The 15,602-nt window shown below is 44.4% G+C and overlaps 1 protein-coding gene across 2 annotated transcripts in view; it reads right to left on the reverse strand.

The window, feature by feature from the left end:
• The window catches only part of LTK (leukocyte receptor tyrosine kinase), a 98,437-nt gene that overhangs the window by 22,087 nt on the left and 60,748 nt on the right, over nucleotides 1-15,602 (reverse strand). For both annotated transcript variants that reach the window (XM_053383212.1, XM_053383203.1), the window contains 8 exons: nucleotides 9,248-9,425; nucleotides 8,759-8,909; nucleotides 5,344-5,475; nucleotides 4,858-5,017; nucleotides 3,435-3,617; nucleotides 2,661-2,759; nucleotides 1,625-1,777; nucleotides 311-421 (listed from right to left, as the gene is read on the reverse strand). In XM_053383212.1, the coding sequence (XP_053239187.1) occupies nucleotides 311-421; nucleotides 1,625-1,777; nucleotides 2,661-2,759; nucleotides 3,435-3,617; nucleotides 4,858-5,017; nucleotides 5,344-5,475; nucleotides 8,759-8,909; nucleotides 9,248-9,425 (1,167 nt within the window). The remainder of the gene's footprint in view (nucleotides 1-310; nucleotides 422-1,624; nucleotides 1,778-2,660; nucleotides 2,760-3,434; nucleotides 3,618-4,857; nucleotides 5,018-5,343; nucleotides 5,476-8,758; nucleotides 8,910-9,247; nucleotides 9,426-15,602) is intronic.

The following is a 15,602-nucleotide window of genomic DNA, read 5'->3' on the forward strand; positions in this document are numbered from 1 at the left end:
GTACCTTGAGTTTTAGAATGTGACCCTGTGTATAGGGACTGTTTATGCATTTATCTGGAAAGTGTGTTGCATTTTTATAAGTACGCAATATATTTATGATTACTATTGCGACTATTTCTATTAAAGAGTCCAATAATGCTTAGGTTCTGTGTGACGCTGAGCAGCTCTTGGTCCTTTGAGGAGTCCACCTTTTTACATTGGCTTCCAAACACTCGGCAGCCTTCACAGGATAAAGGGTAGGAAAAGGTCAGAAATGTGAATGGCCAGGGTGAGCAAATTCACCAAAAGATGTATAATTGATGCTTCTTACCAAACGACAGGCTGCCGCAAGTGAGAGCCATTCCAAGCACCACAATCACAGCAATCACAGCCAGGAGGAGTGAGAGAGGCAGTTGTCCTTCTGGGATAGGCTCACGGAGAACTGGTCAAAACAAAACTATAATTCTACATCATCATACGCCCACAGCTCCTATGCAATGTTTCTGGCAAAGAGAACTGTCAACCACATTAGACCAAGAGTCCCATCTAATCCAGTGCTCTGTTTTCTAACTGTGGTCAATCACAGGACCCTGTGGATCTCATAAATTAGGGCTGGAGAATGTGCAGCTAGGTAGATATTGTCGGACTACATCCCTGATCATCCCTGACTGCTGATCCTGCTGGCTGGGACTGATGGTCATTGGGGAAGAGAAGAGGAGAACACAGTCATGGAGGGTTATAGGTTTTCCAGCTCTTCCATCAGCAGAGCAAAATGGAGATGGCCATCCCCAAGACTTGTAACCAGAGGTCTAGAGCCTTTGAACAAGATGGGTTTCATTTAGATATTCTGACAAACAGCCATTGGTATACCTATCCTACAGAAGTAGTTATGACAGGATGGGCACACTGGTGACCAATAGATATCCTAGCAAAATCTAACAGCAATCAATACTCATAAATGACCGTGAAACGAACATGGTAATGAAACAAAATTAAATGACTGCATCATTTTTAAGTCTATATGACCGCTAATCATGCACAAGAAGGGAGTCTTTATGGAAACAATGTACCCCAAATTATAAGATGCACTTCAGGAAACAATCTAGGTTAAGTCTAGTCAAAGGTGACTATGGGGTTGTGGCGCTCATCTTGCTTTCAGGCTCAGGGAGCCAGAATTTGTCCACAGACAGCTTTCTGGGTCATGTGACCAGCATGATTAAACTGCTTCTGGTGCCACAGAACACTGTGACGGAAGCCAGAGCACACGGAAATGCCATTTACCTTCCTGCAGCAGTGGTACCTATTTATCTACTTGCACTGGTGTGCTTTCAAACTGCTAGGTTGGCAGAAGCTGGGACAGAGCAACGGGAGCTCACTCCATCGCAGGAATTCAAACCGCTGACCTTCTTATTGGCAATCCCAAGAGGCGCAGTGGTTTAGATCACAGCGCCACCCGCATCCCTAGAAAATCTACCTCAGTATTGTCTACACTGAATGGCTGTGGCTGTCTAGGATTTCAGACAGGGCTCACTCCCAGTCCTACCACTGAGCTATGTCCCTTCCCCTGGTTCATGGTATAAGGCGAGGAAAAAGCAAATAAAGGATTGTTATATATAATATATTGGGAGGATGTTCCACGTTTTACCTGTGCATGATACATTGTCACTGGCCAAGATGGCCCCGACTGCACAAATACAGATGGGCAGGTGGGCATCAGGAGCCTGCTTGCAGATACCTGACTGGCAGTGGCTGCAATTCACGTAGATATCAATCTCCACCTCGCCATGACTCTCCATAACTAAATGAGAAGGAAATGGATACACACTAGTTTAGATTTTTCCTAAGCTCACATCTCAGACTAGATGATGCAGCTGTCCTTCCCCAAGGAAGGGCAGATAGTGACTAGTGAGAACTTCCTTGCTATACCCCTTTATCTATTCTGTACCTCCTACCTAGTGGGTAGGAGAGCAAAAAATAATGTCAATATATTTCATGCCTGGCAACGAATACGTCCCTTTGGTTTTGGATAGTGCATGGGTAAAGATAAAGGTAAAGGACCCCTGGATGGTTAAGTCCAGTTAAAGGCAACCATGGGGTTTAGCACTCATCTGGTTTCAGGCTGAGGGAGCTGACATTTGTCCACAGACAGCTTTCCAGGTCATGTGGCCAGCATGACTAAACTGTTTCTGGAGCAACAGAACACTGTGACAGAAACCAGAGTGCACGGAAATGCCGTTTAACTTCCCGCCACCTATTTATCTACTTGCACTGGCGTGCTTTCAAACTGCTAGGTTGGCAGAAGCTGGGACAGAGCAACAGGAGCTCACTCCATCGCGGGGATTCAAACCGCCGACCTTCTGATCGGCAAGCCCAAGAGGTTCAGTGGCATAGACCACAGCGCCCCCTTAGATGATTCTAAAAAGCCCAGGACATAAATTCTCACAGCCTTCTAGCAGCTATGGTGGCTCATTTATCAGAAGTAACATATTTAATGGTAACCATGAAAGTGTATACTCCATTCTGACCAAACTAAGCCTCCTTAAAAAAGTCCTCTGTGCCCTAAAACAAGAGATATTAATTGAGTATGTGGACGAGGAATGTACACTGCAGAAACAAGAGAATTGAGAAAGAACACACAACAACGGGTGGGAAGCTGCTAAAAGAAGTGGATTACATCTCACCTGCCAAGGGACCCAGGAAGACTTCCCCAGCTGGATTCACAAAGGAAACACCATGCCGTCCATCAGCTGTGATGTCATCAGCTTCAGAGGCGTGGCCACCTAGGCAAAGAAAAACCACATTTGCAAATGGAAGGATTTGCGGGTTGCCAGTTTATACCAATACTTTTTTAGTATTGACATGTTACTGATGCTTTCCACACAAGGCCTTTTAGTGCTGCTGAGGCATGGCAGTTCTGCAACCAGGAAACAGGTACATCACTGTTGTTCGGCACTTCACTCAGTATCATGCTATACTCCCATTCTAACCCCCCTAAATCCTTGCTTCTATGGCAAAGGTAGAGAGCTACAAATGATCACCAAATTCATTGCAATACCCCCCGTTTCCCTGCTTGTCAGAAATGGAAAGGATACTGCTCTACGTGTACCGTTCACCAGGACAGCAGTAACACTGAGGACGAAGCTTGGAGATTTGAAGATTATTGTCATGGGGAGGTATGAGAATAATATCTGCATCACACCTTCTTGATGCACCATTTTGTGTGTTCACTGATTTTCCTAGTCTTTGGCTACTTCAAACTTTCATTGAATGAAATGATTATTCAGTCTGGCACACACTGAAATTAAGGTATAGCCCAGCCTTCCCCAGCCATATGTTGTTGGACTACAACTCCCACCATCTCTGCCGTTGGCCATACTGACTAGGGCTGATGGGAGTTGTAGTCCAAATCATCTGGGCAGCACCAGATAGAGGAAAGTTCAAATAGTCTAGCATACCTTTGTAGCCTCCACCTCCTCCACCAGATGTACAAGCTCCTCCTCCTCCACCAAAACCACCAGAGGTGGCCCACTGAAGTTTCTCTAGAGCTTGCTGGCAGGCCTCACCACCTTCTCCACCCTCCAGAAGTGATTTCCCAGCCCAAGGAAACTTGGTGGTATCTTCCCAGCCACCACCTCCACCTATAACAAACACACAGAGGAGAGTGCGTTAAAAGTAAGAACACAACTTTCACAGGCAGACACTGGCATCAAAGTTAAATCTTTTATAAATGCAAGTGGAATTCCATTCCACAAACAGCTTTCAAATACTTTGTCATTACATGCTGATAACACACATCACTTTGTGATACAATAATGTGACGTGGGTGATCTAAACCACTGAGCCTCTTGGGCTTGCCGGTCGGAAGGTTGGCGGTTCGAATCTCCTTATACTGAGTCAGACCACAGATCAATCAAGCTCAGAACTGTCTACACTGGCTGGCAGTGGTTTTCCGGGCATTCAGACACAGAGTCTCTCCCAGGCCTACCTGGGATGCAGAGAACTTAACCCAGGGTCTTCTGCATTCAATAGCCATCAAGCTATGCCACTTCCCCAAAGGTCACAAAACAAAATTCTAACAGCAGTTCTGTTGTTCTTATACATGAATGGACCAGGGATGTATTTCAGGGATACATGGGTATCCCTGTATGGGGACATTCTCCCCACCTAAGAAAACCACTGCTTTGGAACCATGATACAAAAGTTGAGGGACACGGGTGTCGCTGTGGTCTAAACCACTGGGCCTCTTGGCCTTGCTGATTGGAAGGTCGGTGTTTCAAATCCCCGTGATGGGGTGAGCTCCTGTTGCTCTGTCCCAGCTCCTGCCAACCTAGCAGTTTGAAAGCACGCCAGTTCAAGTAGATAAATGGGTATCACTGCAGTGGGAAGGGAAACAGCATTTCCATGTGCTCTGGTTTCTGTCACGGTTTTCTGTTGCACCAGAAGCCATTTAGTCATGCTGGCCACAAGACCTGGAATGCTGTTTGTGGACAAACACTGGCTCCCTCAGCCTGAACTGAGGTGAGCGTTAAAACCCCATAGTTGCCTTTGACTGGACTTAACCATCCAGGGGTCCTTTACCTTTACCTAATGTTGTAAGCATGGTGTAGATTTAAATACCTGAGTGGTTAAAATTTCTGTTGTTTAAAAGGGAAGTTTGCAGTGTTTCCCTGGAATGATGGCTCCACTAGTTTACCCTAGTAAAGGTAGTGAAACATAAGTACAGTAAAGAATGTCTGTGCCTCCAACATCAATTCTAGGGGCCTCCTGCCACAGGAAAGTGGGCAGGGGGTGGCTGAGGTTGGTGGGGTCTCCAAAAGCTGCAGACGTGGTTTGTTTGGCTGTGAAATCTAACATATATTATAAGCTATAGATCCTCACCTGCTGCCCCAGTCCTCCCACTGACTCCAGGGACTGCTGTGCTGTTCACATACTGTTCCAAGAACATATCATCCAGGGAGCCATCCTGATATTTCATGTAAGCCTTCCCTCCACCTCCTGCCGCTACAAGCAAAGGTTCGAATGCGCCATTCTTCTGTTGCTGAATAAAGCACACACACACACACAAGCACATGAAACACAATAAAGGAACTGAGAGAACACAGCCGGTTCAAAAGGAGACACCAGGTTTTAAAAGGATACTTGGATATAAACGACTGAAAAATGCATGAATGGCAATGCAGAAAGACTTGAGCAACCTCCGGTGCACATTCAGCACCAACAGGTATAGAATCAAAAACTCAAAACAACAGGCTCTGCATGGGTGCCGCCTGCCATGTGTTGATGGGCTTTTGCTCTATTGGCTTTTCCTTTTCCTAGGTGCTTTTCAGAAAGAGACTGGAGAAAAAACGCAACATGAGAACTTACTCTAAAGATGTACGTTGCTCCTCCTCCTCCACCCCCTCCGCCTGCCCATTCAGTCAGTCCTCTTTCTTTCTTGTACTCATCTTCAATTTCTGATGATTCCCCCAGGCAGATCTGCTCAGTCTGAGAATTGCTCTGAAAGAGAGAGAAAAAGAGGGAATGGCTAAAGACCAACAAAGTGCTTGGGGGCAGGTTTACTGCCCATTAATTAAGGGGTCTTCTTTTTTAATCCTCGGTTAAAGCAAATTTCAACTAATTGGTAAATCGCATTTACCGGTAAATAAGCTTATACACTGTACAGCAGGGATTCTCAAACTGAGGTCTGTGGCCCATCAGTGGCCTGCAAGCGTCACTGAGGTGGCCTGTGACATTTCTATGAATATGTGGTTGAAGGTGGGCGATGGCACATTCATCACACTGGCTATTCATATTGATTTTTGATTGTATTTTTATTGCTTCCTTTATTCTATCATATTGCAATTTGAATTATATGGAATTACAATTGCTACCACCAAGAAACATCAACAACTTTCACATGGTCTTTGGGGTGGTGGAGTTTGAGAACCGCTGCTGTGAACTTGTCATTTTGAGGACCCTGAAACAGGACAGGGGTTGCTTATTTTAAATGGGAGATTGCAAACAAACTGGCAGCACCACTTGTTAGAAGAAAAGGTAATTTAAAATACTTTGTTTTATCTTCAAGTGTGGAAAAGTAGTAACCAGCCCAGTTCAAGCGGCTAATTTAGAAAGAGAGTTTGCTGGTGAGGCAATGCAACCAAACAACCAATCTCCTGTGTTTTCCATTCTCTCTCTCTTAAGCTGATGAGCCAGCATGTCCTCACTGCATGTCCCTGTGTATTTACAGCAACATTTTCTCATTCAGGCATTACAACATTAACCAGGACATGCATAGCACAGAAGTGGCAACCTGGTCTGCCACATAAACTGTGAACTGGCTCTTAATATGCCTTTATTTCTTTGATGGGCCCAATGTCATCGTTGGGGAAAGCACATGAGAGTAATAAATGGCTGACTAAATTTGGGTTTACTTGAGACAGACAATTCTTAACTGATCTTTTTAGTGTGCCTTTGTAGAGATTATACAAATCCTCATTAGCACATTTGAAAAGCCTCTGTTTTATGAGGCTCAGATTTGATCTATAGACTTCATGTTCTCTGCAGGGAGAATTCATTTTTACTTTCCCTTTATACAGAGCCAAAGACAATGAGGCAATGACACTACTGTATAAATAATAGTGAAGGCCAAAAGCCAGCAAAATGCAATCTGTGCAGAAATATGTTTTGCATGAATTCTAGTGTGAAGATCACAGCACTTCAAGTGTGGTTGTTGCATTTAAGGCAAGGGAGGAATGCTGCCTTTGAAAGCAATGAGGACTTGATCTTTCAACACCAGTGTGTAAAAACCTACATGTTCTTAGTAGAAAATGCAATTAAATTCAATCTGGAGAACAATGTAATTTATTTGAAGGACAACATGTGGTAGCTTCATTAAAGCAAATGAAAGAAAGGAGCCAAGCTGACACATCAATTTTGAATTCCAGAATCAATATTTTAAAATAGACATGCTGCGGTTATTATTTTTGTGTGTGTTTTGTTGTTGTTTCAGCCTCTCTTAGAACCAGTTTACACATTTAGCAGAAACAAGTGGTAAGGACCCCTTGATGGTTAAGTCCAGTCAAATTCAAATATGAAGTGCAGTGCTCATCTCGCTTTAGGCCGAGGGAGCTGGCATTTGTCCACAGACAGCTTTTCCAGGTCATGTGGCCAGCATGACAAAACTGCTTCTGGCACTACAGAACACTGTAATGGAAGCCAGAGCACACAGAAATGGCACCTACCTTCCCATTGCAGCGGTACCTATTTATCTACTCACACTGATATGCTTTCGAACTGCTAGGATGGCAGGAGCTGGGACAGAGCAACAGGAGCTCACCCCGTTGCACGGATTCGAACTGCCAACTTTAAGATCAGCAAGCCCAAGAGGCTTAATGGTTTAGACCACAGTGCCACCCATGTCCCCCTCATACCTTTATAGGTGGTAAACCTTTACCTGGACTATACCATTTCAGGCTGCAGTGGGTGGGTCCTTTGTCACTGCCCACTCGTCAATGAAAAATACAACTCTCCCAGCACCAGAAAAACAGCCTAGCAGGCAGAATGTCAGGCAGAATGTCAGGAACGCAAAGTGTCATTTAGATCCAGGGGTCAGGGAGAACATGCAGCTTGAACAGTCTTTACCACTTGACTCCGCTGGATGTATAAAGCTACCTCCTGTAATAACTTTTTTTAGTATGACTATCCAGCTCCTTCAAGACATTCAGTCTTTTGGTACCTGGGAATGATCCAGAGGATATAGGCTCATCAACACTTCCATTTGCCTGACTGCTTTTCCCTGCTAAACCCAAGCTTTAGGAAATGGCACAAACCGCCATAGGATTTTCTGCTGATTGATGTTTGTTACTATTTAGAGCTAAACAGTGGGTTTTCTGGGGGGAAGTGGCAGGGCAAAGGCAAAACTGCTCAGATCTGTGCCTAGAAAGCATGAGACAAGCGAAAATGTGGATGAGCCAATTGAGGGCCGACAAGCATTGATGGCTGAAGGGTTGGAGGAACTGGTCAGATGATGTTCAGAATGCAAGGGTGAAGATGAGGTTGTCAAGTGTAAGCCAGCAAGCTGGAAGCTGCAGAAAGTTTCTCAACTCTTCCAACCACCCAAATGATCAGATGGCAGAGTTTGACCCCTCTATGCAATGCAGCCTCAAGATAATCTGTGGGATCGCAGACACTCTGAGGCTGTGCAAGGAAACTTTTGATGAGCTCAAGAGCAGCTGTCAATCACCATGTTCCTCACAAAGAAACCACCAGGTGTGCCCACACAACCCACCTTTGCATCTGAGCCACAGTCAAGCATTTCTTCTGGCTACTAGTCAACCCACCTGGTCCTCATATCATCTGAAGCATCATCCAGAGAGGGAGAGAAGGAGGAAGACTAAGAGCTGCATTTGTCCCTCAACAGTAAGTCCAGCAATTTTAAATGGTTTTTAAATGGTCTTCTAGGAGTCATTCTGGGTTTATGGGATTTTGCTTATATGCGCAATCGCCAGGAATGTAACCCCCATATAAGATGTGAGTTACCGTACCTGTATTTCCTAAGCTGCTGCTGTTGTTAGTCCAAAGAGGCTAACAAAGTCAATACAGGCAGCACTTGGTGCAAAAAGTAGCAGCCAACCTCCATGTTAGTGTGAACCAGTTATTTGAGGTACTTCCTGTCCCACCTTCCCGTTTCCCAGTTACCATCACTGGGGAAGCTGTATCCTGGAAATATGCTAATCCTTAACCCACTTTCACAATCTGACACTTTATCTTGTATCCAGTGTGGAAAACCTCTGTTCCTCACCCCCGGACAGGCATCTTCCCCTTGTTGCCCCACCAAGATGTAGAGGAGCTCATCTTTCTCCATTTTGAAGATGGCTGAAATAAAGACCCCATAGGATCGCTTGTAGTGGTTCTTGGCTCCATTTCCTCCAGCTGCTCCGTATGCAGAAATCCTGGGGGAGGGGGAAGAAGCAATTAGGAAGAAATCTACACAACCACAGCCAGGTCCCAAAGCAGCTCCAGCTGCCAACTCTTCATAGGGACACCAAGGAGACCATGCTTAGATCAAAGACTTCAAAGAGACGTCAGCTATTTAGCTGCAGCATCCCCCAAATCACCCACCCACATCGAATACAGGAATAGCAGAACGGAGATGTATTATTATTAGTATTACTGTTAATGGTTACAACAACAAGCCCACCCATCTTATGAGGTTGCTGAAAAGATTACTGAGTTAATGCATTCGAAACCCTTAAAATTATTGCAATCGCTACAGCACAATGACACTCACGTATAGCGGTTTGATGCTGGCACTCTCCACACTTGCACCCCTCGCAGCTGTCCCTCTTTCTCCACAGTCACGGAAATGTTGGTGTTGCGGTAGGCACTGTCACACTGTGCTTGAGTTGGCCCTCGAGGCCCACTGGCCCCACAGGATGTAAACAACCAGCCTGGAGCAGGCGCTTCCCCTACAACCACAAAACCACCCAGAGATGTGACCGATATGTCAGTTTCCTTTTATTCCCAAGGCAAATGCCATATTTGCATCATCTGCCCATCATAACCAGGAAACCCATTATTTTCAGGGAAGTTATTCCTTCCAGATCCTCATACACTTGTAGTAACAAGCCTTAACTACAAACTTCACTCTCTAGCCAGAAATGACATGTTGTTAACAACAAGGCAGTTTGTAGCATCAACTATCTTCGGGGCTTTTAAAACATTGCAGAGGTGTTTATATCAGCCTCTTCGCAATGGAAGTATATACAGGACAGATTGGCAAGCCAGTGAATTGGGCTAGAAGCCAACTGGAGACAATGGGAGGGCAGGTATTAGCATGAGTGTTCAGAACTGCTGAAACATCAACTTCTGCCTATAGAGTCAAGGTTCTGATTGACAGTCATCCTTAGCAAGAAGGTCATGTTCTTGAATTGATGAGAACTAAGTCAAAACACTTCTGACCAAACCCCTGGTCATTTGTAGAATTCTTCCAGCTTAATAATTTTATCCGTTGTCCACAATATACATCAAAATTGCTACCAAAGCTTAATTCTTATGGGCGTTCCCCCCTATGTAAATCACTGGTGTGGGCTCCCCAAGCTGAATGAGAACCCTAGTGAGTTAAAACCTCTCTATCCACCACACGAGGGTCCCAATCTGAACTGGAACCCCACGCAGGCAGTTGATGTTTCAAAAGAAAACCTGCACTTAAGGAGACACATATAGAGCTAACGTATGGTCCAGTTTGGTCCTTACTTTACAAAACAGTACTGCCCATAGTCTGCCAATGATATAATGAGTGCAGTAAGATATTGCTCTACCACAGGTGATAATGCACAGCATTCTGTACTGCAGGCTTCCTCAACCTCGGCCCTCCAGATGTTTTTGGCCTACAACTCCCATGATCCATAGCTAGCAGGACCAGTGGTCAGGGATGATGGGAATTGTAGTCTCAAAACATCTGGGGGGCGAGGTTGAGGAAGCCTGCTGTACTGCTTCCACATTTCTGCATTTAGGCTGACAGAGAAATCAAAACAGTAAAACTATACATTTATTACTTGGCAATTCAGGTTTCTACTACAAAAATTGCCAGCTGAAAAGCACACACACAAAGCTTTATTGAAATCCATAGACCCAAAATGAGCTGAAAAGGCAATTCTTGTGGAGGCAGCTCCACTTGGCAAATCCCTTTTTAAAAAAAGGGATCCCTGCATAGTTTCAGCCACTTCAATCAAGGTAATACAAACCAATGAAAAACAAAACAAAATAAGGGTTGCATCATTGTTTTTGCAAACAGAATAACTGGAACCACATGGAACCACATAACCAGAGCCCTGCAGAGCTGCCTCTGTGCGGCTGCATTTCAAGCAGCCACTTACGTGGCAGGTTGCACGTAGAGCGGAGGTCCCAACTCTACATCTGAGCTGGACACAAAGCCCCACCTCAAAACGTCAGGAAACTGCAGTGGGTTAATTTGTCTGATGACAAAACCATACATGCCATTAGCAACTGTGTGAATTTTCAAAATAAATAGCTAGCCATGGGGGCTCTGATAAGAACATAAGAAGAGCTCTGCTGGATGAGACAAAGGTCCAGCACTCTGTTCCCATAGTGGCCAAGCAGATGCCTATGGGAAGCCCACAAGCAGGTGGCATTAGCATTTCCCCGCTCCTAACAGGAGTGGGCATTTGTAATTTGCCACCCTGTGCAAGGCCAACATTTGATGCCCTCCTCCCAGCCTTTGCAGTGCTGGCTTAGGCTGGGAAGGAGGCACGAAAGCTCTGGCAGGGTCCTAGAGCCTTCCTTTCTCCATCCCAAAGCCCAGTAAGCACTTGCCTGGCTTTAGGAAGAAGGGCTCTAGGACCCTGCCAGAGCCCTCATGCCTCCTTCCCTGAAGCCAGGAAAGTGCTTACTGGGCTTTGAGAAGGTGCCCTCATTGGCTGTGCGCCCAGTGTGGCTGTGCTGCTCAAAACTGCCTTAAATCTGCCTCTGCTCCTGATCCACAACAACTGGTATTGAGAGGCATACTGCCTCTGATACAGGAGGGCATATAGAGCTGTCATTACTAGTAGCCAGGTCTTACTCTTCGTGAATTTGCTTAATCTATTTCTAATGCCACACAAGTGGTGGTAGTAAATTTCACAATTTGCACTGCACCCCCTTTGTCTGTTCTGAATCTGCCAATGTGAAGCTTCATTTGGGTTCTAGAATTATGAGAGGGACAAAAACTTCACTTGGTCCACACCACACTTAATTCTGTATCATGTTCTCCCTTACTTTCTTTTCTAAACTGAAAAGCTGCCAACACCGCAACCTTTTCCTCATATGGGAGTTGCTCCAGCCCCTTGATCATTTTGGTTGCTGTTTTTTGTGCCTTTAAAAGCTCTACAATAGATTTTTTGAGGTGCGGCAACTGAAACAGAACATAGCATTCCACAGAATGGCAAGAAGTGGCTTTGATGGCTTGTGAGAGACCGCCTGCACCAAGAGACTCTAAAACTGCCTACTGCTTTGCAGGCTCAAAAGAGACCAGTAACAGACTAAACATCTGGCTCTTGTGTACTGCAGAGACTATATGCACCCAACCCCCACAAAATCTCCAATTCAAGGTTGCCCAGTGTGAACTCGTAGGCTGGTCATAGCAAAGGCTACATTGAGCCCAAACAGTTCCCTTGCTGTATCCAATCTGTGCCCAGATAGCGTGGGCTTTTCCAATAGGGCCACCAGGCCAATAACTATGACAAAAGCTGAAATTAACGTAAAATAAACTATCTGGGTAAAAGGAAAACCAAACAGTTACTTTACATCGAGCACAAAGAGGCTCTTGGTCTTCTTGGAATTCAGTTGAATTTCTTAGGAAGCTGAAGGTCGTGAACTCCCTTCCAGCTCAGCTGCTGTCATCCAGAGATGCACAATAAACTCAGTCACTTTCATAGGATGTAAATCATTCTCCAGAACACTGCTTTAGTCTGTATTTCTGGTTCAATCTGTAACGCAGCAGCATCCCTCCGGCTGCCCTCAGGCAGTTCGTCATCTCCAAACAAACAGCTTTCCCTCCTTTTCCTAAACAGTCTCAAATCTTTACGGGCTATGTCTCTGTCTCGCTCACCAAACAGACAACCACATTCCTGGCATGCAGGAAGTATTGGGCTACCCATATATATCAATGATGAATTCTTGAGATTCTGGGATGCTGCAATAAAAAAAAAAGTTAATATATCTTATGAGAATTATTCTGTATCCTGTGACACAGACCCTGGCCAACAGCACCAGAGGGATTTGGGTTTTTTCATAATTGAAATGGTGCATAAATTCTGTTACATAAAATAAATAACAAGAGTCCATCTTTTGCACTAAGCAAGAGTCATAGTCAACCCTGAGTACAAGGGAGAAGAAGCAACAGCAAAAAAGAAAGGAAGGTTATGGTAGTTTTCTCAACACGTAGCAAGCAGCTTCAGACCTCTGCAAACACATTGTGCCTTGGCCTCAAAGAGAGATTTCCCTATCCAAATATACAGGGCAGGATTCAACTAATGAGTCTTGTTGGTAGACGTCTGCTAGTGCAATGAGATTCCCCAGTGCTTCCAAAATGGGCTCTGAGGGGGTCAGGAGAACCCTGGGAGCAGTATATGGGGGGAAGAGAGGGAATATTGTTCCATCTGGCAAGCCAAGATGCTGCAGCTGATGGAATTCTTATAAGAGGGAGCTGTTGAAGGCCTCCCACAGGGTGACTCCTGCTGCCTCCCGACACATGTTAACATACCACGCCATGATTTCCAAGGCTTGTTCATGGGCTGAAGCCTTAAAACTGCTGGAGCTCTGCAGTTTCACTGCAGCTACTGTGTTTGAGCAGGATGCCCCACCAAGCTGAAAGCTAAAGCTTAGCCAGACCTGTGATGAAGGGAGGTCTGTTTCTGTGCTGACATGGAGAGATAAGTCTCCCTGTCTTGAGTTCTGACTGTATTCTTTATTTCTTTGATTAATTATAGTATTCATCGATAGGGATGAAGGAATCGGTCAATTTTAGTGTCCCTTAGTTTCTAATTTTTCCATTCTTCAGTTCAGTTCTCCTGATTTCCACACATCAGTTTGCAGATTTTAAAAAAAAGTCCACATGAAAATTCATATGTGTTTTTGTGCAAATTATCCCCTAATGTCATGCATTTTTGTACATTACTTTCACCAACAAAAGCATTTCTTGCATCCTTTCACCTAATCTACACCTTTTCCTACAGATTTATAAATGTTAGAACCACACTGCAAAATTTGGAGAAATGTGACAGCTGCATTTTGGTTTTATATTGATTAGGGAAGTAGTAATGAGGCAGTTTCACATTAAAATGCAATTTTATTTACACCATACCACCATTAAAATAGTTTTAATAACTGTAAAAATGACCACAGCAGCAAAGGTTGCTTTGTTGGCATTACACAGAGGGAAGTATTACATGCCTCAACAGTTTGCATCATATGCCTTATTCAAAAAGTAAACATGGTGCCTGCCAAGTGCTTAGAGCACCAGTTACCATAGTAAATAGAGCCAGATGGCAGCAGCTGTTTTGCTGCCATACAATATCCCTCCAGGGGAGATGTACCATTTTCAACAGCAGGATGCGAAGGCAGAACTTGGAAAATAAGGCAATGATAAGCTGGTGAATGATGAAGTAAAGACAAAGTAGACATACCCTCCAACACTTCTCTGATGAAAATAGGGATGTCCCATTCCATAACAACAACAATAATAATAATATTATTATTAATAATAATAATAATAATAATAATAATAATAATAATATGCATCCCCTTCCCTTCTGACTTGGTGGCCCCAGCCACTCTGGGCTGCTTCCAACTTATATACGACATAATAAAACATTTTTTAAAAAATCCCTTTACAGGGTTGCCTTCAGATGTCTCAGCGTCAGATAACTTCATGCCCTCCATTTCTCCAATGAAAATAGGGACATCCTAAGGAAAAGCGGGACATTCTGGAATCAAATCAGAAACCAGGACCATTTCTGTAAATCTGGGACTATCCCTGGAAAATAGGGCCCCTTGAAGGGTCTGGGTAGAATGTGGTAATACCAAAAGGCCAGAAAAGCCTCCATATTTCCCAGAAAAGTAAACGGAGATTTGGAACCAATCAATAGAGGGCACATCAGAGGGCATTTTCACAGGCTAGTTGCATGGTGCTCTGGTTGTGAAGTGTTATTCTCTGCCCCACAATCCCAGGGACTACATTTCAGGCCCTGCTTTAAGTGTGAATCTCTTGGGAGGCCCTTCTCCAGGTGCCCCCCCAAATGAAGTGCCTTTTCAGTGGTGGCACCCCAGTTGTGGAATGCCCTCCACAGAGAAGCTTGCTTTGTGTTCATACTGTGTGGTCTGTATGCATGTCACTGCATACAGTGCAGTCACTGCATACAGTGTCACTGCATACAGTGCAGTACATATACAAGTGCCAGGTAAACACCTTCTTATGATCCCAGGCTTTTAAGAATGTGCTTGGACATTTTATCCTCTGTTGCTAGCTTTATTCTGATATTATACGGTACTGCTTTTATTTTGTTCTAGATTTTAGGTATTGTTCTGCTTCATGGTTTTAACTTTCACTGTAAATTGCCCAGGGAACTTCAGTTACTGAGAGGAAAAGATGTGTAGTAAACAAACAAACAAAAAACTGCCCACCACCCCATTCAACACACACACACACACACACACACACACACACACACACACACACACTTCATATACTGTACACTATTCCTATATCACGTTTTGAAGAGAAGAGTGGCAAACGGAATAGCCGGAACATATGAGGAAATTAGCATTTCCATCCTAGTCAGAAGAAAATTAGGCTTTCCTTCCTGCTTTTTGCTTCCTTCCTTCCTTCCTGCTGCCTATCTGCAAGCTCCCAACATAACCTCTTGTCTGCCTATTAACTGGCTCTGTCAATGACATCCGAAACCTCTCCCGGCAAGGGGGAGAAGTAATTTTATTACTGAAAGCAAAGCAGAGCTGCTGGGCTTCTCCAAGATCTAATTGAATTAAAAGGATGAGATGATGAATGAAATAGCTTGTACTCAGAGGAAAAACAATTGCAGCTTACAGGAATTCATGTAACTGTATGAACTTGAGTCTTTTCAGAAGCA

Source organism: Podarcis raffonei, chromosome 1 (genome assembly GCF_027172205.1).
Source record: "Podarcis raffonei isolate rPodRaf1 chromosome 1, rPodRaf1.pri, whole genome shotgun sequence".
In the NCBI taxonomy this organism is placed as follows: Eukaryota; Metazoa; Chordata; class Lepidosauria; order Squamata; family Lacertidae; genus Podarcis; species Podarcis raffonei.